The sequence below is a fragment of the Sphaeramia orbicularis genome, chromosome 11 (assembly GCF_902148855.1).
Source record: "Sphaeramia orbicularis chromosome 11, fSphaOr1.1, whole genome shotgun sequence".
Classification (NCBI taxonomy): Eukaryota; Metazoa; Chordata; class Actinopteri; order Kurtiformes; family Apogonidae; genus Sphaeramia; species Sphaeramia orbicularis.
In genome coordinates this window covers 54,616,356-54,638,023 of record NC_043967.1, presented here as the reverse complement: position 1 = coordinate 54,638,023, position 21,668 = coordinate 54,616,356, and the positions used below count along the sequence as shown (strand labels likewise).

Genomic DNA, 21,668 nt, shown 5'->3' with positions numbered 1-21,668 from the left:
CAAATGCACTGAGCAGAGATCGAACGAGAAAACAGAGACACGGGAATGGAGGAGAAGTGAACAATATCAGGTCCGTTGATTTGTGATAAAGCTGATTCTGAACGAAATGGTCTGTGAGATGAACGTGTTCTAACACATTTGTAGTCAATGAAATGTCAACAGAACCGAACAGATTTAACCATTTAATTTTCATCATTTTAGGGGAAGCTGAGCTTCCACTGCAGTCTGAGAAATCGCCTCTGATCTAGACTTCACATTTGTCCTCACTTGAGTCTATTCGATAATATAACGACTTCTTAAATTACAGTTACTCTGTCTTAATTTATCCCATAAAGACCCAGTGCTACTTATGCGGCAGTTTTAAAATAGCTTTTTCTCTATACTTAACTGTTCTTCAGTGATTTATCACCATTTATTAGAATATTATCCTCAGTATTTTGTGTTTTTACAGTAAAAATCCAGTATTTTCTAACATGTAATTCACTGATCATGTAGATGTTCATAAAAGTTCACATAGTTGATGGTTATTATATCAGAAACAGAGAAAAATGAAGAAAAAGTTACTTTTTCAGCAAAATATATCAACAACATAAACCCAGTGTGTCCATCCACTGTCATTGATCCAACTCCATGGGTTTTACTGGTGAATCAATGTTGTAGAAGATGACGGTGTTTCCACGGTAACTACGGAGACTCTGAACGTCCAAAGACTATGAAAAGATGAAGAACTGTATTTTATTCAATTATTTATATGTAATCACAGGATTAGTTGATCAACAGGGATTAAACATTTACATCAGTAGATAGTTTTAAGTTGATGGTGGACGCTTAAAAATCTTTGAGGGTTGATAATAATTCCTAAGAGGCATATGACACAAATCATAGACTATTTTTAAAAATGTGATGTTTTATATTAACTTTTCTCCTTCCAATCACTCAGTCTTTTATTTTTTAGGAGTGTACAAGCACACTCTGACCCGGAAGTGCTAGCTTGTTCTGCGGCGTTGCTAATCAAAGTCCTATGTTTTGTTCTGTAAAGTGTTTGTTTCCGTACGAACCAGTAGGACCTCTGTTTTTGGATGAAACCGACCAATTGGACTTTGTTCTGTTCACATTCTGCGTCAGTTTTTTACTGTTTTGCTGATTTATGTCTTATTAATTAGTTCAGTGGTGCTAAAGTTAGCTTAGCTCGCTAGCTGCTAAGTGCTAAAAAGATTTGTCGGTGTGTGATGGGAGACAATCTGTGTTTCTGACGGCGTTTGTGTGGGAAAAAAAGTGAAAAATGTCCATAAAAGTTGAGATTCTGAGATCGTTGGTGGAGCAGAGACTAACTGCAGCTGCTGAAGAGATATTTGGGCTGTTTGAAAGAACCATAGCAGAGTACGAGGAGGAACTTTGTCGAACTAAAGAAGAAAACCAGAGACAAAAACAAATACTGGACGAAGTTTGGAATCAGAAAAATCTCATCCATCCTGCAGGTTGGATATTTTCATTTTGCTTTAAAATATACCTGGTTGGAGGGAACAACATCTAGTAGTTCCTTTCCCTCAACACTCTTCAGAACTGATTTATATCTACTGTATAATGTCCATTTTCAACTTCCTTAATTTTAATTCTCTAATTCTAGGCCTTGACACTTCATTCTAAACCAAACCCAAGCAGTTTTGTCATTTATACATCACTAACTGCTTTTGTTATTTGAACTTAATCAAGTATTTCTGAACAAAAGCTACGAGTACAAAGAAATTAGTGTTACTGACCATTTTTGACACGTTCAATACTGATATAAAAAAAATGCCACAATGGAAAATATTTTATATTTTGTGTTGTTTTTTAATAAAACAAGTAAAGCTGAATCGATTAATCAACTCAAAGTGATTAAAAAAAATCATTCAACCACAATTCTCCTGAATCAAAGCTTTGTTTCCTTCATTTCTCTGCTGTTAAACATTGGTTCCACTATTGTGTTTCACACGGACACTTATTGTGACGCACAGAGAAGCTTCAATTCAAGAAAACTGCAATAGAATATTTCAATCAATTCAAGCCAATTAATTGAATCGTGAATTTTTGCATTCGCTTCAAGCACCTAATCGATTAATTGTTTCAGCTCTAAAAACAAGTGTCATTTAAAGAGTGAAAATCCTGAAAATTAGGGAGCATCTGGTAGTTTTGGGCAGAGCTGAAATGGTATGAGAGATTTATGCAGAAGAAACACTGATGTGTGATGATTCTATAGCAGTTTTTTGTACATGTACATTTTTGTTTTGTGGGTCCCCAGGTCGATACTAAATTATACGGATGTATAAGAATATAGTCCAGCAGTCTACATAGCTATTAAAACAGCAGCTTAAACATGATTTCCATTATTAAGTTTCATAAAAGACATTAGTTAAAACTGAGACCTGTAGATAAATAGATATTTTATTTAAGACATGACTTAGTTTAACCCTCGGTGACCAAGACACGTTTTAGATACATGGATTCCACAGATATCGCATGCGTTAGGTTCCTTCTCCATGGTCAAAACAATGTACAAATGGTTTGATTTGATCTGATTTCGTTCTCTGACTTCGTCTATCATCTTGCACAGTGATCTTGCTGCTGACAGGGAACCTGAACTCATGTGCAGTCTGTGGAATCGATGTATCTTCTGCTCCATAGATAATCCCTATGAAGTGGTGACGTATTTTTGACAGTAGAGTCACATTGGTGAATTCATGTTCGTGATAAAGAAAGCACAATCGTAAAGTTGCATTTCGTGTTTGTAATTCTTGAAGTCAAAACTTTTTCATTCTTATTCTGATAAAATACACACAGTACATTCTATGTACGACTGAACTCATTCAAGAGTTTACAAATAATTATTTTTTTGCACAACTATCTGGGTGCTTCTATGAAACTGGTCCTAAAAACAGGACATGGAGGCTAAACATTCAAACCAGATGTAGACGAATGTTATGAAGCAGGTTTGGAAGCACTTTGGGTCTGTTTTAAAAATAAATACTTACTGAGATAAAAGAGAAACAATTGTTCAGATAAAACACATTTTTATATTATTTTATATAATTTTTTTTATACAAAAATCTGTATGTAACATGGTTAAAAGGACACAAAAATTACATGCTACTGTTTTTTTAAAATGTCTTTTTATTCTTTCACAGGTACATTTTGGGAATCGAAATAATTATGTAAGGCAGAGTGTTTGACAAAAATGACCGCTGCAGCAAAATCATTCGTGATTTGTATGTATTTAAATGTTTGTGTTCCATAAGTAACACCAGTGGACACGATGGGTTATGTACAAAACCTCGAATGAGACTGAGATTGATGAAAAACCCACACATGTGGATTAGAAAAACCACTAGGATCAACACATTTAACACAGTTCAAAAATTCATGGGAAAGAATGCTTCTTGGACCAAAAAAGAGTTTGCTGGAGGTGCTCTTTGGAAAAAGGGATTCACAATGTAGATACCAAACTGGAAGAAAAAAACCAAGGCCCTCTCTTTAAACATTAAAATGCCTTTATTAGCATGGCATGGTCATATCTAGACTGTTTTTTAAGTCTAGGTATGACCGTGCCATGTTGATAAAGGCATTTTAATATTTAAAGAGAGTGCCTTGGATTTATTTCCAGTTTGGTATCTACATTGAACACAGTGTCTTTATCTATAGTCTATACAAGACCGTCTACACACATGTTTACACATCTAATGCACTGACACCTAGGGAGATTTAATGTCCACATTTGGGTCCCATTTTTGGACCCAATATTTGATTAAAAATTCATTAATTATGGAATGGCTCAGAGCAAGAGTATAATTTTTTTGCTTTTATTTGAGGTCTTCATTAGGTCCATCCTGGGGGGAAATATGTTAACATTTACCTTTTATTATTGGGTCTAAAAAGATGGAAAAGTGACAGATACCAAACCAGATACCACCCATATTTATTTTTGCACAACTATAGGCTAATACGCACACATTTCTGTCTTACGCACACAAATATTCTGACATCTTCCTTACCCCATCGTGTGTCTGTATTTCAGAGTGTCCTCCTGCAGACGTCCAGCAGCCGTCGGCGGTTAAAGAAGATGTTCCCCTTGAGCAGGAGGAGGAGTGGAACCTGAAGGAACCAGAAGTCTTACAACTTAAACAGGAACAGGAGGAGCTGTGGACCCACCAGGAGACTGATATCACCACGTTCCACTCCAGTCCTTTCTATGAGAAGAATGAAGACGACGAGGGGAAAGTCCAGGAAACAGACAGAGAGAACTGCGGGGGATTTTCTGAATGTGGAGTCACGTATTCCGAGTTCAACATGAGACAGGTTGACGACACACCCAGAGACCAAATGACATATAATGACGTGACCATATGCGAAGTAGGGGTTAAAAAGAAGCAACACCCGTGCTCTGAATGTGGTAAAACATTTAACTGCAGGTCAAGGTTAAATCTACACTTGAAAATCCACACTGGAGAGAAACCCCACGGCTGTTCAGTTTGTCAGAAACGTTTCAGCGATAAAAGTACACTTCGGAAACACATGGTCACTCACACTGGAGAGAAAGCCTTCAGGTGCTTAATTTGCCATAAATGTTTCCGACTCAAACATCATCTTCAGGCTCATATGAAGACGCATATGAGGGCGCGTATGAGAGGGGAAACGGGTGTCGTTAACAGTCACATGGAAACAAACCTGAATGACGAGACGCTAATGAACAACCTGAAGACGGTTCTGCTGAAGATGAACCTCAGTCCGTCGAACATCGAATGATGACTCCTGGAGTTCACGAAGATGGAATTCATCTCCCGCGAAACCTGCTGGAAACTCACCACAGAGGAGAGTAATACGTACAGGACCAGTAAATGTGTCTTTCTGAACATCTCAGAAAACATGAAAGGATGAAGGAGGAATCAAACCTACAATGTGTGTGTGTCATAAAGTTTGTTTCAGTTCAGTTTAGGGATGCACCGATACCACTATTTTCCAGACCGAGTACGAGTACAAGTACTTACATTTGTGTACTTGCCGATACTGAGTACCGATACGAGTACTTAATAATCCCATTCCAGTTGTTAGTTCCTTTTGTAAATGTGCTTTATTGTCGTTGTCATTAGTCTGACTGGAACAAAGTGCTGCTACTGACATTTAATGTGTTGGAATGAGCGTTTTTCAATTAATCCACCAGGGGGCGCCGCTTTGAATTAACCATACTGGACAAATACCACAAAGAAGAGGAAAGTTTTTTGAGACGAAGAAAGTCAATAATAAAAAACATGGAGACGACAGAGGTAACACTAATATGATACTAATATTGCAGTGTTTTCACTGGTAAGGTTTAAAAGCTGAGCTTCAGCAGGAAGAGAAAAGAGAAATGAGAGAGAAGTTTGGTTTTCACTTCCGCTGGCGGCGGTCTGCACCACTCCGTACCTCCATAGTATTATCAGTAGGATGTAAACCGGCCCAGCCCTGGGTCGTTGTCCTAAATGTGTCAGTAGTTTTTCTCTTTGAACAGATCCTCTACCTCCACGGTTCCGCTGGTATTCTCTGTCTGGGTACTCATCCTCCAGCACCTGGAAAACGGATGGAATGTACTCAGAGGATGGACAGAACGCTGCGTCCGTATCTGTCTGTGTCTGTAACGTTACTTACAGTCAGCGTTACTTTTATCACCATCATTTATTTGGGTAAATCTTCACACTCACACACATTATTCCTCCTCCTCGTACCTGCTGCACTGACCTGTGAACGTCACACAGACGTAAGTGGTATCGGTGCAGTTGTATCGGATTACTTTTACGAGTACAAGTACACACATTGAGTATTGGAGCCGATGCCCGATACTGGTATCAGATCGGTGCATCCCTAGTTCATAATCGTAATAATCAGATTTGATGCCTTTACATGCAGTATGATCGTCCATAAACCCTGGTTTAGACATTTCAGTCCATTATTGGATTTCTTTCAGGGTTCTTACGTACGTAGTGATGGTAGACTCAGACGTCCTGTGATTGTCTTCAGCTCATGTTCAGCTTTTTTCATTTTGTCCATTATTTTACTGTATTTTTGTTTGGTTTTGTTCATCTATATTATAAAAGGGAACTGGACTCTGTGTGTGTGTCTCGAGCATTACACAAAATGACTGCTGCACTTTGACACACTTATGTATTTTTGGTCAATTAACAGCAACGGCAAGTTGATAGGACCGATATCATGGAATACAGTGGCCTTACAATAGCTGTGCCCAGAGTAATAGAATCATCATTCAAGTGGGTTACGTAGCAACAGGTAAACAATAGGGTAATGTTGCCATGGTGTCAGATTTCATATGCAGAAATGGACATGTCAGCTGAGAGGTTATTCAACTGAAAATGCCAGTGGAATTTACCAAGAAAGTAAAGGAATGAGCTGGATCAGAGGATCTAGAACCCAGTAGTTCTGTAATTATTTTACAAAACGTTTGTTCATTTTTTTCATTAATTTCCTCAATTTCTGTTTGGTTTTGTTCATTTTTAATTTATTCGACTTTTGTTTGGGTTTGTTTGAGTCGAGTGATGGTAGAATCAAACTTCCTGTGATTGTCTTCAATATCACTTCTATGTTTTTTATGATTTAATGTTTTGGGGTTTGTTTCACACATGTTCAGGTATAAAAGAACTGAATAAATCCAATTAACCTGTGAACATGTAGGAAGACATGGGAGTATTGGTTTGAAGTGCAGGTGTGTTCATAGTGTGTTCTCGTAATCAGATTACTGCTGTTCTCTGATAAAACCTTTCAAATTATACTGTTTATTATCTGATTTGTGGAGTAATCAGATTATTCAAGGGATCACATAATTCGAGTTTTTAATGTGAATGTAAACGGGCTCATAATGTTATCGTATCCTAAAGAGTGAAACGAAACAGTTTTATCTGACGACATTTCAGTTCCTTATGTTAGTTGTGATTCCATCTGCCGCCATTTTTGTTTTTGACAGGAAGTTCCAGCTCTGGATTTGAGGTCCATCCTCTTAGACTGACAGACTTCTCATTCCTGTTTAGTCCCTGTGGGTTTAGTCCCAGTGTAAAACAAAGAGGCTGGAGCTCAATCGCAGACACTCTGAGTCGTTTATGGTCACTTTCCATAGATCGGCACCTTCTGCAGACTTTACCCACAATTCATTACATTATGACGTTAAACTCTGGGTCAGTGAAAACCCTGAGGCATTTCAAGAAAAAACAAACGGGATGTGTTGATTCACCAAAATTTACAAGAAGAGAGACATCAACATGAATTTAAAATGGAAACAATCATCTTTTTTCTTTTTTTTTTTTAACTTCATGATCCAGAAATAGTAAATGGACAGTCTGACAGGTAATGGTGTTGTAGAAGCTTGGTTTTATGTTCAATAAATGATATATTGTTTTCTGAAAAAGTCACTTTTTCTTCAGTTTTTTCTGTTTTTCTGTATACGACAAGAAAATAGCATGACATGTTTGCCAGGGACAATACATTACAATACAATGTCCAAATCAGAACAAATACCGATGGTTTTTTATAGCCTTTTTGTTTTCAGATTTATCTAAGAGCTTCACATAAAGTTCAAGTTAAGTTAAAGTTCATTTTAAAAAAATTAGTTTTTAGGTTGTCTGTAATAGTAAAATAATACATTTTTCCATGATATGACAGCTTTTTTTTTTCTGCTGCTCTTTTTTTTTTTTAAACAGCACATTTTACAATACAAATATAGCATTTATTTTTTTTAAATCAAATATACAAAAAATCCATTTGCAACAGAAGACTATTTTTTTTATTTTTATTTATTTATTTTAATTTTTTTCCAACTTTACTGAAAACATTTGAGTATATAATACATAAATTTTGAACAAACAAGATGTCAAAAAGGAAAAAGCATTTGAACACACAAGTTTAAGAAAACAATGCATAGCTTTAAAGACACAAAGCATAATATACAAATAATAGTACAAAAAAGTAAATAAAAATAAATCAAACAAAAATAAATAAATGCAACAGAGGGTTGAGTCAGTATTAAAGAATAGATAAATTCCATAGATTTCATGCATTTTTAATAGAAGACATTATATAAATGCGTAAAAATATAACATGACAGCTCCTTTCTTGTCATCTACAGGCGTTTACGTTGCCGGTGTTGTTTTGACGTCATCAACATGCGCCGGAAACGCTCTGTAACGTGTCAAACTTTACACCGTCTCTAATTAAAGTCCTCCGTTTTCGTCTGTAAAATGTGTGTTTCATTCCAGCAGAACCTCTGTATCCGGATGCAACCGACTGACTGGACTTTTTTCTGTTCGTTTTCGGGGTCTATTTTATTCTTGATTTATCTCTTTTAAGCGCAGTGATGCTACAATTAGCTTAGCTCGCTAGCTGCTAACACACACACCTGTCAGTATGTGCTGGAGACAAACTGTGTTTCTGACGGAGTTTATGTGAAGAAAAAAATGACAGAAGAAAATGTCTGAAGTTCGGATGTACGAGGATGAACATCATAAACAACCGGACTCCCTTTGGGACCAAAAAGCTCTGTTACAACCTGCAGGTTTGTATGTTTTATTTATTCCACCTCACGTTACAGAGTAAATGTAATTAAAAGTCGTTTTTAATGACTTGTGTTAATCAGTGCACAGTATTTTAAATGCATTATGTTCCGTTGTTACTTCATGAAACGGTTTGATTGAATGAACTACTGCAGAAATATATGTTCAATAAATATGACAAACACTGTTCAGGTGGAGGATAAATTATGTGGACAAAAGTTTTGGGACACTGTCCTCTTCATGATGATGTGAGATTAAAACATCAATATTTACTTAAAGTTTAATGGTAGATTTTTCTTCCTCAGTGAGATGTGAAGAAAGTCGATGGTTAGCTGTGGTAGAAAAATACTGTTTACAGTCAAGCAGGAAAAATGGTTTAGAAATTTAGAGGAAGAACATTTAAAATCACAGCCATGGATTAAAAAAAAAATCAGATGTTGAGAAAAATGATGTTCAAACCATCTCTGAGGCATTTTAGAAACTAAGATAACAATTTAATATAGATAGATAGATAGATTGATTTATCGCAATATAAAGCTATAGTCTGACATTAGTCATTTTTGTTTTCTATCCCAGACCCCTGTTTAAACAAAAAAACAAAACAAAACTCAATTCAACATGTCCACATACTTTTGTCCATATAGTGTATTTCCTGTCATCAGGTTGTGGTTGACACTTATATTAGTGTTTAAAACCAGCCATGCTGTGATTAAACTGAAGGAACTCACACAAGTTACACTCATGTAATTTATCCTGTAAACTGTGTTCAGTTACACAATCAGCTCCACACAGTTACTGAACACAAAGAATCAAATATCAAAAAATCAATATATCAGCCAGCTGATATATCGGTCTACCTCTAACCAGGGAATTCAACGTATTCAATATGAGAGAAACTCATAGAGTATAAAAACATCTCATCAGCAAATAGGTCAAAAAAGGTCTGACTTGTTTAAAATTTTGCACATTAACATTAACTGTCTTTTAAAGTCGCTTTATGTGTTTTTAAATGTTAATGTTGGGTCCAAGGTTAACCCCAGGTACTTGGACTCTTTGACCAAATCAAGTTCCACGCCTTCAAGAGGGATCTACGTTGCTACTTAATGAATAATTGTACCATGTCATGACTTCAGGAAATGACATGTTTACCATTTGATGTACTCTTTACAACAGGTTGAACTGCTGTTGTTGAATAATAAATGCATTCTTCAATTTAAAAAAAACAAAAAACTGGTCGAACTGTCAAAAAACAGTGTCATGATACAATAGTAACATGAGTTTCCATATGAAATATTTTTTGTTTATTTTGGGTGTAGCCGCATGACGGTGGAGTGAGTGAACAGACTCAAAAACAGAATTGTAAATTACATCACCTCCCTCTCTCTGGGTCAAACCACATTCCTTAACCACCATTCTGATTGGGTGATACCCAGGGCAGTGCCTGGACATCCTTTGCAAGTGACATTTATGATGACGAATAATCTTAAAGAATGGAGACTATTCTAATTTAAAGCACCCAGGACAATAAAACTTAGGCTCACTTTCTTCTGTTCATCATCAAGAGCCATCCTCACCTGTCGTGGTAACTGAGAGCACCCCAGATATCATGTTTACACTTGGCGACCCCTTTTGCCCCTCAACATCTGTGTCCCATCATTCCTGTTTACCCCGAGGTGGAGGCATCCTAGGGACAAAAGACTGATTTGCAAAATCTGTATCTTTTGCCGTAATTACTAGTTTCACAGAAATGTGTTAATGTTGGTTTTACTCCACAGGGTACCTCTTTCATGTATATCTATGCCCAAGCCATTTGCCTGACCTGTGGGTTCATATACATGTGTCCTATTTGTGTTCATGTTGAAAGTAAGAATATTACTGTTTATAGCATGTCCACATAATGGTATTTAGTTTATTAAGGCTGAGTGAGGTTAAAGGTGATGTATAAAGTTTAAGGATCTTATTTAAGGATCTTATTTAAAGTTGGGAGAAGTTTTCTTACAAGTCTGCATGAGGTCCTCTCTCCCTCTCCTAAGGGGGGGAGAGAGAGGTGATACTCTGAAATATGTAAATGACCAGCACAAGGAGGCGGTTTCCCGCTCAAAACGGACAAAGGAAGGCACGGCCCAAAGAGATCAATAACTCATCAATATGTACGAGAAGGATGGAATGGGTTGGCCCCTGGCCAAACTATAAAGGAAGAAGATCCAACTTCTTTCGGGGCTTTTTGCCTTTTCTTGTGTACTTTTGACACTTTGTGAGTTTTTGTCTTTTTCCTGCCTTTTGTGCTCTTCCTGTTTTTTTTGCTCCTTGCTCATGCTTCTTGCTGTACTCTTCGGAGTCTGCGCTCTTTAACTTCGTGAGTCTCCGCTCACTTCGTTGGTCCTCCTCGTGCCTTCTCTGCTCGGGCCGTGCCAACATCAGCTGCTGCTTCGAACTGTCAGAGACGTCATCACCACGTCCTCCATCCGCCGTCCAGACTGCGTCCAGCCGTTCCAGCTGTTCCTGTCCACGTCGCTGCGGGGCCACTCCAGCCGTGTCGGATCCTCCCACAAAGCCAAGACCCGCATCATTCAGAGACCGACAACCTGTAAGAAAACTTACTCCCGGCTTATCTGAGTTGGCATTGTTCCAATTTAAGTAGGTTTACCTCACCTTAACCTCACTAACGTGATAATATCTTGAATATAACCCTATGCCAATTTAGTCCACTTTTCCCCGTCCTTAATCTCCTGCTCCCTTTTTATCATATTTATCTCTTGTATTTGTGTTATTTGTATGTCTTAGTTAGTCAATAAATTCTTTATGTGTGTATAAATCCTCTGCCTCAGTTTTGCTTGTGTACTGTTGTTCACACCTGGGTTCACTGTCCCGTCAAAAAGTTCCACCACTTTTGCAAAGTTTCCAAATTATTGTTTGGGTTAATTTACGTTTAAGGTTCAATAGTCAGATGCAGGCATCTTCAACTATAAATCTGTAATTGAATTAATCTAGAGACCAACGCTCTATGTTTAAAAATAATTTGGCTTACTATTGCTACATGGGTCTCGGCCTGTGGTGGTCAGTGTTGACAGCCCCCCCCCCAAAAAAACAAACAAACAAACAAACAAACAAACAAAAAAAAAAAAAAAACACACACCCCTCCACCCTCCCTCAGGAGCAGTTTGACTGTAAAACATTTCCATATGTTCCAGGCTGTCTGTCAGAGTGTCCTGCAGTTGTCGTACCGCTGTCACTGGTTAAAGAAGAGGTTCCACCTGAGCAGCAGGACCAGAGCCCCAGTCTGGACCAGGACCAGGTGGACCCAGAACCTCCACTCATTAAAGTAGAACAGGAGCAAGTGTGGACCAATCAGGAGGCTGATATGACTAAGTTCCCACCCACTTCTGTCCCACTGAAGAGTGAAGACGACGAAGGAAAAGCTCAGTCGTTACAGCTTCATCATAGACAACCTGAGGAGAACGGACCGGAACCAAATAAAGAGGACTGTGGAGGATCAGAACCATCCGGTACCTTCCCTCCACATTCACAAACACAGACTAATGAACAGACTGAAGGATCCTCTGATGGTGACACTGATGACAGTGACTTTTGGAAAGAAACCACCGAACAACAAAGAAACGAAGTGTCTACAGATCATAGAACCAGCGCTACTGTCAACGAACCCCCGAACGTCTGTAAAAATGATCAGAGGCTGTTGAGTAGTCACCATATAAAAGCTGTTTTAGAGAATCATTCAAAAAAGAAAGTCTTCAGCTACTCGTTATGTGCTGAAGATTCAGAGCATTCACAAAGACAACATTTGAAGTTCCCTAAAAAAGAAGAAACACAGATAAACCAGCCAAACCCAGAGTCCTCAAAAGTCAAAAAGGAAGCGCAGGAGGTTTGGATCAGCCAGGACGGGCCGGAGGCTGATCTCACCACGTTCCCGTTCACTCCCGTCCCCATGAAGAGTGAAGATGACGAAGAGGAAGAGGAAGCCGAGTCCTCGCGACTTCATCAAAGACAAAAACAGGAGAATGGAGAGGAAAAAGGAAAGAAACATCACTGCTTTGAATGCGGTAAAATATTTTGCTTCAGGTCCGTTTTAGAAACGCACATGCGAATCCATACCGGAGAGAAACCATTCGGTTGTGCAGTGTGCGGGAAAAAATTTGCTCACAAGTCGCATTCAACTACTCATATGAAAATCCACACGGGAGCAAAAGAGTTCAGGTGTTCGGAATGTGGTAAAAGTTTTTCTCAGAAGTCACACTTAATTACTCACATGAACATCCACACAGGGGAGAAACCGTACAGTTGTTCGATTTGTCACAAACGTTTTAGGCATCAGTGTGTCCTGCGGGTACATATTGTAACGCACTCAGGAGCGAAACCATTTGTTTGTTCAGTATGCGGTCGTGGATTTGCTCAAAAGTCAAACTTAATCCATCACTTGAGAGTTCACACAGGAGAGAAAGCATTTAGTTGCTCAGAATGTGGTAAAACATTCGCCCGGAATTCACACTTAGTCCGTCACATGAAATGCCACACAGGACACAAACCTTTCAGCTGCTCAGTTTGTCAGAAGAGTTTTAGAGAAAAAATTCATCTTCAGAAACATATGAAGATCCATGCCACGTAGGAAATGTTCAGTTCAGGAGTTGGTGAGGGTTATTAAGATTCACCCAACCATGACTTTAAATCCACACAAACATTAAAAAGTAGATAAAGTATATGTCACTACTTCTACAGCTACATAAATACATAATAAAAACCCACAGTCATACGTGTTCACAACGCCTTTACCTCCTGCATAGTTCCTTATCCTTTTAACTGAAAAGTGACACCTACTTTTGTTGTTAAACCTAATAAGTAAAGTTATGCTTTTGTGGAAATGGAAATAAAAGAAAAAAGAAAAAAAAAAACTGTCAGACTGATTTATTTTCAAATGACGAATAAATTTACCATTAACACCTAATGCACAGGTGTCAAACATGCAGCCCGGGGGCCAAATCTGGCCCACCAAAGGTTCTATTCCGGCCCACGGGATGAAAGTGCAAAAATGAACCTGAACAGTCCAGGTTGTCAAAATCATTGTGGTTCAGGTTCCACATACAGACCAATGTGATCTACAGTAAAAATAACACAATAACCCATAGATAATGACAACAAATTTTCTTCGTGAAAAATTATGTGGAAAAAATTTAAGTGAAAAAAAAAATTGCATTACACGGTGAAAATATTAACATTTACAAAACTGTTCTTTCACAATAAAATGCAAATAAATACATAAATAAAACAAAGATGAACAACCCGAAATGTGCAGTTTTAACAATATTCTGCCTGTTCCTAAATGTTTGGTGCATTTATGGATCCACTGGGATCTGGAGTTGTGTTAATAATAACAGATGGAATATTGTAGAAATTGTTCAAATGTTAATTCCAAACTCCAAAATTTTAACAATATTCTGCCTGTTACCAAATGTTTATGTCACACTGTGTGTAAATGTACATGTATAAATAATAAGTCGAGGCAGAATATTGTTAAAATTGCACTAATTTTTCAAATTAAATTTCAGTTTTTTCAGGTTATTCACATCTTTTTTGTAAAATGTAGATATTTTCGTAATTTAATTGGGGTTTGTTTTTGTACTAAAACAAAAAGAAAAACTTGGATTTGTCATTATTTATAGGTTACTAAGTCATTATTTTACTGGTCTGGCCCACTTGGGATCAAATTGGGCTAAATATGGAACTGAACCAAAATGAGTTTGACAGCCCTGCTGTCATGGAAACGGTCTCCAGGAATAGGACCTGGTACCCAAGTCGAGCCGAGTCGGGTTGAGCTGATGCCATGTAGTGTCACAGGTGTCAAACATGCGGCCCATGGGCCAAAACCGGCCCGCCAAAGGGTCCCATCCGGCCCACGGGATGAATTTCCAAACTGCAAAAATTACACTGAAGATGTAAAGAGTCAAGCATGTCGAACTCGTTCATGTTCCACATACAGAGCAATTGTGATCTCAAGTAAAATAACAGCATAATAATCTGTAAATAATGACTCCAAATTTTCTTCTTGTTTAATGTGAAAAAAATAATATTACATTATGTCTATAAATAATGCAGACTCGAAATTTGTATCTTTGTTTTGTTTTATCGATCGATTGATCGATATAAAAAAAATATGAGACAATTTGGTAAAAGTATCACACTGATGATTATAAAAGCTGCTCCATATGACTTAGATCAGGGATGTCAATACATAAATAAATAAATAAATTAATTAATTAATTAATTAATTAAAAAAAAAAAAAATTTATATAGGACCTTAATTTATTTATTTTTTTGCAGTGGCCCTAATCCTCTACCGCAGGGCTGTCAAACTCATTTTCTTCCAGGGGCCACATTCAGCCTAATTTAATCTGAAGTGGGCCGGACCAGTAAAATAATAGCATAATAGCCAATAAATAATGACAACTCCAAATTATTTTAGCACAAAAAATAACATTCAATTATGCCAATATTTACATTTATAAACTATCCAAACAAAAAGGATGTGAATAACCTGAAAAACATGAAATTTGTTAAGAAATGTGATTACAATTTTATCAGTATTCTGCCTCGACTTAGCATTTATACATGTGCATTACAGATCTGATCTACACAGACACAAAACATTCAGTAACAGGCAGAATATTGTTAAAATTGCACTTAATTTACTTCAGATATTTCAGGTTATTCATATTTTATTGTTAAGGGATAGTGTGTAAATGTAAACATTTTCATAATTTAATGTTTTTTGCACTTAATCAAAGAGAAAAAATTGGTGTTGTCATTATTTATATGTTATGATATTATTTTTGAGTTGGATGATCTAACTTGCACTTCACAAATTCATCCCACAGGCCAGATTGGAACCTTTGGCGGGCCAGATTTGGCCCCCGGGCCGCATGTTTGACACCTGTGCTCTACCGTATGTGTCATCTGATGTTTATTCATACAGTAATAATATAGGTTATTCTCCTTGTTGTTATTCTGTTTATTCATTTATTTCTTTATTTATAAAACGTAGTTGAAGTGTTTCTACTTATTCATGGCTCAGTTCCCCACATGTCCACCAGGTGGCGGCACTGCCTCATTCAACTACATTCACACAATCACAGGATGATCTGTCACATTTTTGTTGATGTTTCTGCAGATTTGTTGCTTCTTTTTCAATTCTGTGGTTGTAAAACATTTTAACCAAAGTCCAAACACTGATGCAGACCCGTTAACCCGCTGAATGAGACGATCTGTTTCACATTTTTACTGTATCGTGATTATTTTTCATCTTAAATCTGATCAAATAAATAAATGTCTGTAAAAGATCTGTGGTTTGTTTAAGTCAACGCTCTGTGTGTTTAGTTCCAAAATCAACCGTTTACACTGAAATGAAGAAAGTACATTGATTTGTTTGTATTTATTTGAAATCCCTCCATTCTGTTTGGAAACTGATGATAAATGCTCTGATTATTTGACCAAAACTGTACTTTTTCCAATCTGTCATTGATCATTCAGCCTTATTTTACACTTACACCAAAAGTTTATACCAAGATTTTCATTTTTAACATCAGATCTAAATATTATCAGAGATGGGAAGTGACACAACACAAATATTTCATTACTTTTCAGTTCAGTTCAGGTTTTTTTTGCCATTTGCACTGCTCTGCCTTGGCGGAGGTCTGCACTCTCTGAGTGCTTTTCTAGTTTCACACGTATTAACCCTCGAAGACCCAAACATCCACCATCGACTAAAACCATCTACTGGTCTAGACTATTTTAATACCTGTTGATCCACTAATTCTATCAGTCCATGTCAATAACTGGTGTAAAATACAGTTCTTCATCTTTTCATGGTCATCAGATATGACCCATTTGCACGTTCAGGGGCTCCGTAGTTACCGTGGAAACACCGTCATCTTCTCCAACACTGATTCACCAGTAAAACCCATAGAGTTGGATCAGTGACAGTGGATGGACACACTGGGTTTATGTTCAGTTAGTGACAGATTTGACTGAAAAAGACACTTTTTCTTCAGTTTTCTCAGTTTTGATATAACAGCCTTTAAATTTTGAGTGAGTTTAGCTGATTTATTCCTTTAGGGGTGGGAAGAGTGCACAAAGGATAACTGCAAAGTTTGTACAAAGTAAGTTTGTGCAGTATCTGGAGGATTTTCTTTTGTTTAATAAATAAATAAATAAATAAACAAAGTAACTCTTTGTCTTCATGGGTTAATATTCAACACTTTTCAGTCACATCAAGCAACTGTTGTGAAGTTTTATTTATTATTATTATTATTATTATTATTATTATTATTATTATTATTATTAATAATAATAATAATAATAATAATAATAATAATAATTATAAATCTTTATTGATAATTAACATGTAGAATGATGCAACATTGAACAGAACTAAGCATCACATATAAAATGGGACTGAATCTTTTTGTTTGTTTTTTTTCATTATTTAGAACAGCACAGTTGACAGAACAAAAATAGCTTTTTTTTTTCATATCAAACATACAAAAAAAAACCAAAACATTTGCAATATAAGACCTATAAGTGTTTAATTATAATCATGTATAGAAAGAAAGGAGAAAAGAAAAAGAGAATTGGAAAGACAGGAAAAAGAGACAAAAGTATGTCATCTTATACCAGGAGTGTCAGAGTTCAGAGGAATGTGTGAAGGGAAGGACACATTTCAGCTGTTTTGATTGCCTTTCTCTTTTCAGAGTACTTAACTGAGAGAATGTATTGTTTGAAATTATTATAGAATGCAGTAAAACATGGCTTTTTTGGTGAGTATTTACAACTTTAAATTCAAAGACTGATCAGGTGTAGACTTTCACTTTTGGTCACTTTTAAAAAGACCAAACAACACATTCCCCCAAAACAACAGAAAATGTTTTTCAATGTTATTAGGAATAAAATCACAAAGTTTTTAAATGGGTCTGAATCATGTCAGATTACATAAGACCCACATGACCTCATGCTCATGACATGCGCGCGCGCACCGGTGTGGGGGGGTGTTCACCTTGTTCTGGGTGTGGCTCCAGTAAAAGCACCAGGTAGTCCCGCAGTTTCATTCTGTTTCTGCTGGAAACACTTGAACCGTCCCAGGATGGATCTGTTCATCTTAAAGTTGCTTGTTTTTGCTCTTTCTTTTATCGGTGAGTATTTAAAAAAAAAAACTTTATTTGCAGATTGACGCGCGTGCTCTGGATCCAGGCTGATTTTGGATGCGTTTCCAGTAAAAGTGCGCTCTTTTCCATATGGGTGTAGTCTGATTGAAACTCCTGCAGAAAAAAGTGGCAGGAAAATTCCAGTAGTTGAGCGCAGATTCCCACAGGTGCAGAAACTTCAGTCCACTTTGTCCACTTTTTTATGATGCTGTCGTGTGTCCTTCAGGGTCCGGGGCGGCGCTGGACATTCTGCCATCGGAGACGGTGGAGATACTTGAAGGCAAGAATGTGACTTTTAAAACCCTGCTGGACAATCCCAAGTACATCTTCATTATCTGGAACCTGGAAGGAGAGGAGGACCCCGTCCGGATCGCCACCATGGGACCTGCGGGTTTGAATGTGGGTGACGGGTACGGTGGCCGGGCGGACATCGACAAAAGCAACGGGTTTCTGACTTTGGCCAACGCGAGGGCGGAGGACAGCGGAGAGTACCGGATAGACATCATCTTACCCTCCGGGTCGACCGAAACTGCAGCGACGCATCTCCGAGTCCTGAGTAAGTCCGACCGTGATGCGTTCAGGTTCCGTTACACCTGACGCGTAAAGGAGGGTTTGATTGCTCGTTTTCGCTGGTTTGGGTTCTCTATGTGAGCCGAGTTCTAGAGCGACTCATGCTGATGTAGAAACCCCTCTTGGTGTTTTATTGTAACTCGTATTTTTATCTATCTGAAGTAGTGTTACTTTCAATGACTCGCATGTAAAAGCGCGCTTCAGTTTACCTTTACGCACGTATGTTCATGGTTTTTTACTCTGAAAATGATGCCGAATTGACCAATTACACCTCACAATCCCAGAAAACCTTTTATAATGAATGTTTAACCCTTGAACCGTTCACTAGCACAAGTTAAACGTTAAACTGCGACGTTTTCTATTGAGGATTCTGTTTGGAAAGCTCCAAAGTGCTACTGATCGCTTGGAACCGGCATTATTTTGCAACAATTCAACATCTATTTCCAGACACTGCTTTGAATAAAGGAGTAACCGTGCAGAACAAACATGGGTTGTTTTCCTGTCGTCGTCTGAATGCGGGTGGGGCTGATGGTGTAATCTATTACATCTGTGACGCTTCTGTGGGGTTTGGGAAGGTTTGTTTTGTCAAAATAAATATTAATTTGGATTAAATACACGCTGAATTATTCAGTGTCTCATGCAGATTCAGAGAAGCCTCAGTTATTTATGTTTATTCATGTAGTTTTGCAGTAAAGCAGATATTGGATTCAGTTTTGCACACAGTCATCAGTTTACTATAGGATCCAGTTACAGCTACATATTTGTGCACTTTTAAACCTCTAGACTAGGCCGAATTAATGAATGGCTCATGAAAAAACAGAAAAAAAATCTCCTAGGGTAAGTCCTGCACCACAAATACCCACCAGAACTAGTTAAATACTAAATTACTCGTTTTTCTATAGAGGTTTGGCTGTAAAATCTAAAACATGCTACTTCAAGGTCACCTGGAATTCCCATAATCTCAGATCAGAAGCTGTTTTTCCTCAGTGTAAGTCTGTCATAGTCCTGTTTTACCATTTGACCTAGTGCCTGCAAACGCCACACCTTTTCTTTTGTTTTTTTACAGTATGAGAGGAGTAATTTTCTGAACAGAACCCTTTCCAGTTAGAGACGTGATTCATGGTCGACGTTTGTAGTTTGACTCGACAACAAACGGAATCAGAGTCACTTTGAAAATCAGCAAAAACTCTTGGGTGTGGCTCCTGATATGTGTAGAGAGATCCCTGGTATGTGTGTGTAGTGTTTGTTTGTTTGTTTGTTTGTTTGTTTTTTCATTTCAGTTCCTTTGAAAAGTCTAAACCTTTCAGATAAGTCGTTTATTTAAGGCTGAAAAAGACAATTTACACAGTTTTCATGATTATTACCTCTGCCGGGGGGTATTGTGATCACTTTCCTTTGTGTGTTTGTGTGTTTGTTTGTGTGTTAGCAAGATAACTCAAAGTTTTGAACAGGTTTTCCTGAAATTTTCAGGAAATGTTGATACTGGCACAAGCAAGAAATGAATAAATTTTGGTGATGGGGGGGGCAGATCTGTCTTGGTGGAGGTCTGCGCTCTCCTAGTGCTTTTCTTGTTTTCTCCATGTTTTTCTCCATGTATTGAGTTTATGAAGAGGCCCTAATGGAAAATGGATGGACAGAATGTATGAAGTACTTTGTATTTTCATCGAAACAACCTGAAGGCCAGAAGATGGCCAGTATCAGACACATACCTTTTACTAAATATTGTTTATGTCGTACAAAAAGCAGAGTGTGTTCTATATTTTATATTTTATGTTTATGTTTATGCATTTGGCAGATGCTTTTTTCCAAAGTGACTTACAGGGGAAAACCAATTAAATCACTCAATCAATCAAATTTTATTTATATAGCGCCAGATCGCAACAAAAAAGTTATCTCATGACACTTTGTATATAGAGTTGGTCAAAACCAGACTCTAAGCCAATTTACAGAAACCCAACAGAATTTTGTCCAATAGAAGTGTTGAAGTGGTTCAGTGTCGCTCTCATATTCCAAGTCTCAGAGAACACACTTCAGACTTCAAAAACCACAAATGAATTGTCGTCATGTGTCCACAGACTGTATCACTCACTGAATGAAGTACAAAGCTCATTGTGTACACACATCTGTTTTAAGATATCATCAAGTTTTCTTCAAACTAAAACTCATAGATGCCCCCCCCCCCCCCCCCCCCCAACTTTTTCTTGATTTTGTTATTTCATTCTCATCCCTTCTGGTCACTCTGATGCTTTGCTCAAAGGCTCCATGGTGTTAGTTTTCCACACCATGGGAGACCGGCAGAGTGACTCATTACTCCCTCTAGTGGGCACATAAATGTCCCATCCCATCGCTGCAAATAACTTCAGTTCACGTCTCTACAGTCCAGTACGTTGGCATCTTTGGCAGAACTTCAGAGCTCTTTATTTTTACCTCCACCAAGGAGGTTATGTTTTCATCTGGGTTTGTCTGTGTGCAAGATAACTCCAAAAGTCATGGACAGACTTTTTTTTTTTTTTTTTGTAACTTATATTTTATTAGTTTTAAAAGAACGACAACAAAAAGAAAACACAACAACATAAATAAGTCTGGGTAGCACAGTCTTACCAGTTATTTTGCTTATATAATGTCCATTTTTTCCACTTTGTTCATTTGTGGTTCTTGTAGTCTCAATCTGTGTGTTAGTTTTTCCATTAGAATTATGTCCTCAGTCGTAGTTATCCACTGATCCTTTGATGGCACGTTCATCTTCCCTCATTTCCTTGTTCTACATTTTTTTGCAGCTATCAGCATCACCTTTACCAAATATTTATCGTATTCACATATAGTGCCATCACCAAAGTTGCACAAATAAAGAATTTCAGGTTTCTTTGGAACTGTGTATCCTAATACTTGACATAGGACATTGTAGATCATTTCCCAATATTCTGAAAGTTTTGAACATTTCCAAAAAACATGAGAATGGCCCACATCCATCTCCCCGCATTCTCTCCAACATTCCTGATGCCTCTGGAACTGTTTACTTTTAAACTTGGGTGGAATAAAAAATCTTATAATGTTTTTCCAGGCAAATTCCCTCCATGTCCGAGAGCTAGTAGTTGTATGATGGAATTTCCACATGTTTAGCCAATCTATATCATCAATTTCTATGTCAAATTCTCTTTCCCATTTCACTTTTACATAGTAAGTTGTTTGTTTATCGAGATTTATTAAGGCTTTATATAATGCTGAGATTATCCTAATATTACTATCTTTATTTGCTTTAGTCATGATTTGAGTTATGGACAGATTTTGATGAAATTTTCAGGAAATGTTGATACTGGCACAAGGAACA

General features: G+C 37.4%; 3 protein-coding genes across 5 annotated transcripts in view; all 3 read left to right on the top strand.

The window, feature by feature from the left end:
- The first annotated feature begins 983 nt into the window (after positions 1–983).
- Positions 984–4,952, top strand: LOC115427902 (zinc finger protein Xfin-like). Its single transcript, XM_030146642.1, has 2 exons — positions 984–1,478; positions 4,052–4,952. Exons 1-2 carry the CDS (start codon positions 1,283–1,285, stop codon positions 4,777–4,779), a joined length of 924 nt encoding a protein of 307 aa, XP_030002502.1. The 5' UTR covers positions 984–1,282; the 3' UTR covers positions 4,780–4,952.
- A 3,179-nt stretch (positions 4,953–8,131) lies between these two features.
- On the top strand, positions 8,132–13,597 carry LOC115427884 (zinc finger protein 391-like). 3 transcript variants are annotated; one of them, XM_030146608.1, is made up of 3 exons: positions 8,132–8,566; positions 10,986–11,151; positions 11,756–13,597. In XM_030146608.1, exons 1-3 carry the CDS (start codon positions 8,507–8,509, stop codon positions 13,183–13,185), a joined length of 1,656 nt encoding a protein of 551 aa, XP_030002468.1. In that variant the 5' UTR covers positions 8,132–8,506; the 3' UTR covers positions 13,186–13,597. The 3 variants fall into 3 exon arrangements, with proteins under 3 accessions (XP_030002468.1, XP_030002470.1, XP_030002469.1); XM_030146610.1 differs by lacking the exon at positions 10,986–11,151 and having other exon boundaries at positions 8,133–8,566; positions 11,768–13,596; XM_030146609.1 differs by lacking the exon at positions 10,986–11,151 and having other exon boundaries at positions 8,133–8,566; positions 11,756–13,596.
- Positions 13,598–17,649: 4,052 nt separating this feature from the next.
- The window catches only part of LOC115427885 (carcinoembryonic antigen-related cell adhesion molecule 5-like), a 58,992-nt gene continuing 54,973 nt past the window's right edge, over positions 17,650–21,668 (top strand). The window contains exons 1-2 of the mRNA XM_030146611.1: positions 17,650–17,758; positions 17,997–18,326. Of these exons, the coding sequence (XP_030002471.1) occupies positions 17,710–17,758; positions 17,997–18,326 (379 nt within the window). The 5' untranslated portion in view covers positions 17,650–17,709. The remainder of the gene's footprint in view (positions 17,759–17,996; positions 18,327–21,668) is intronic.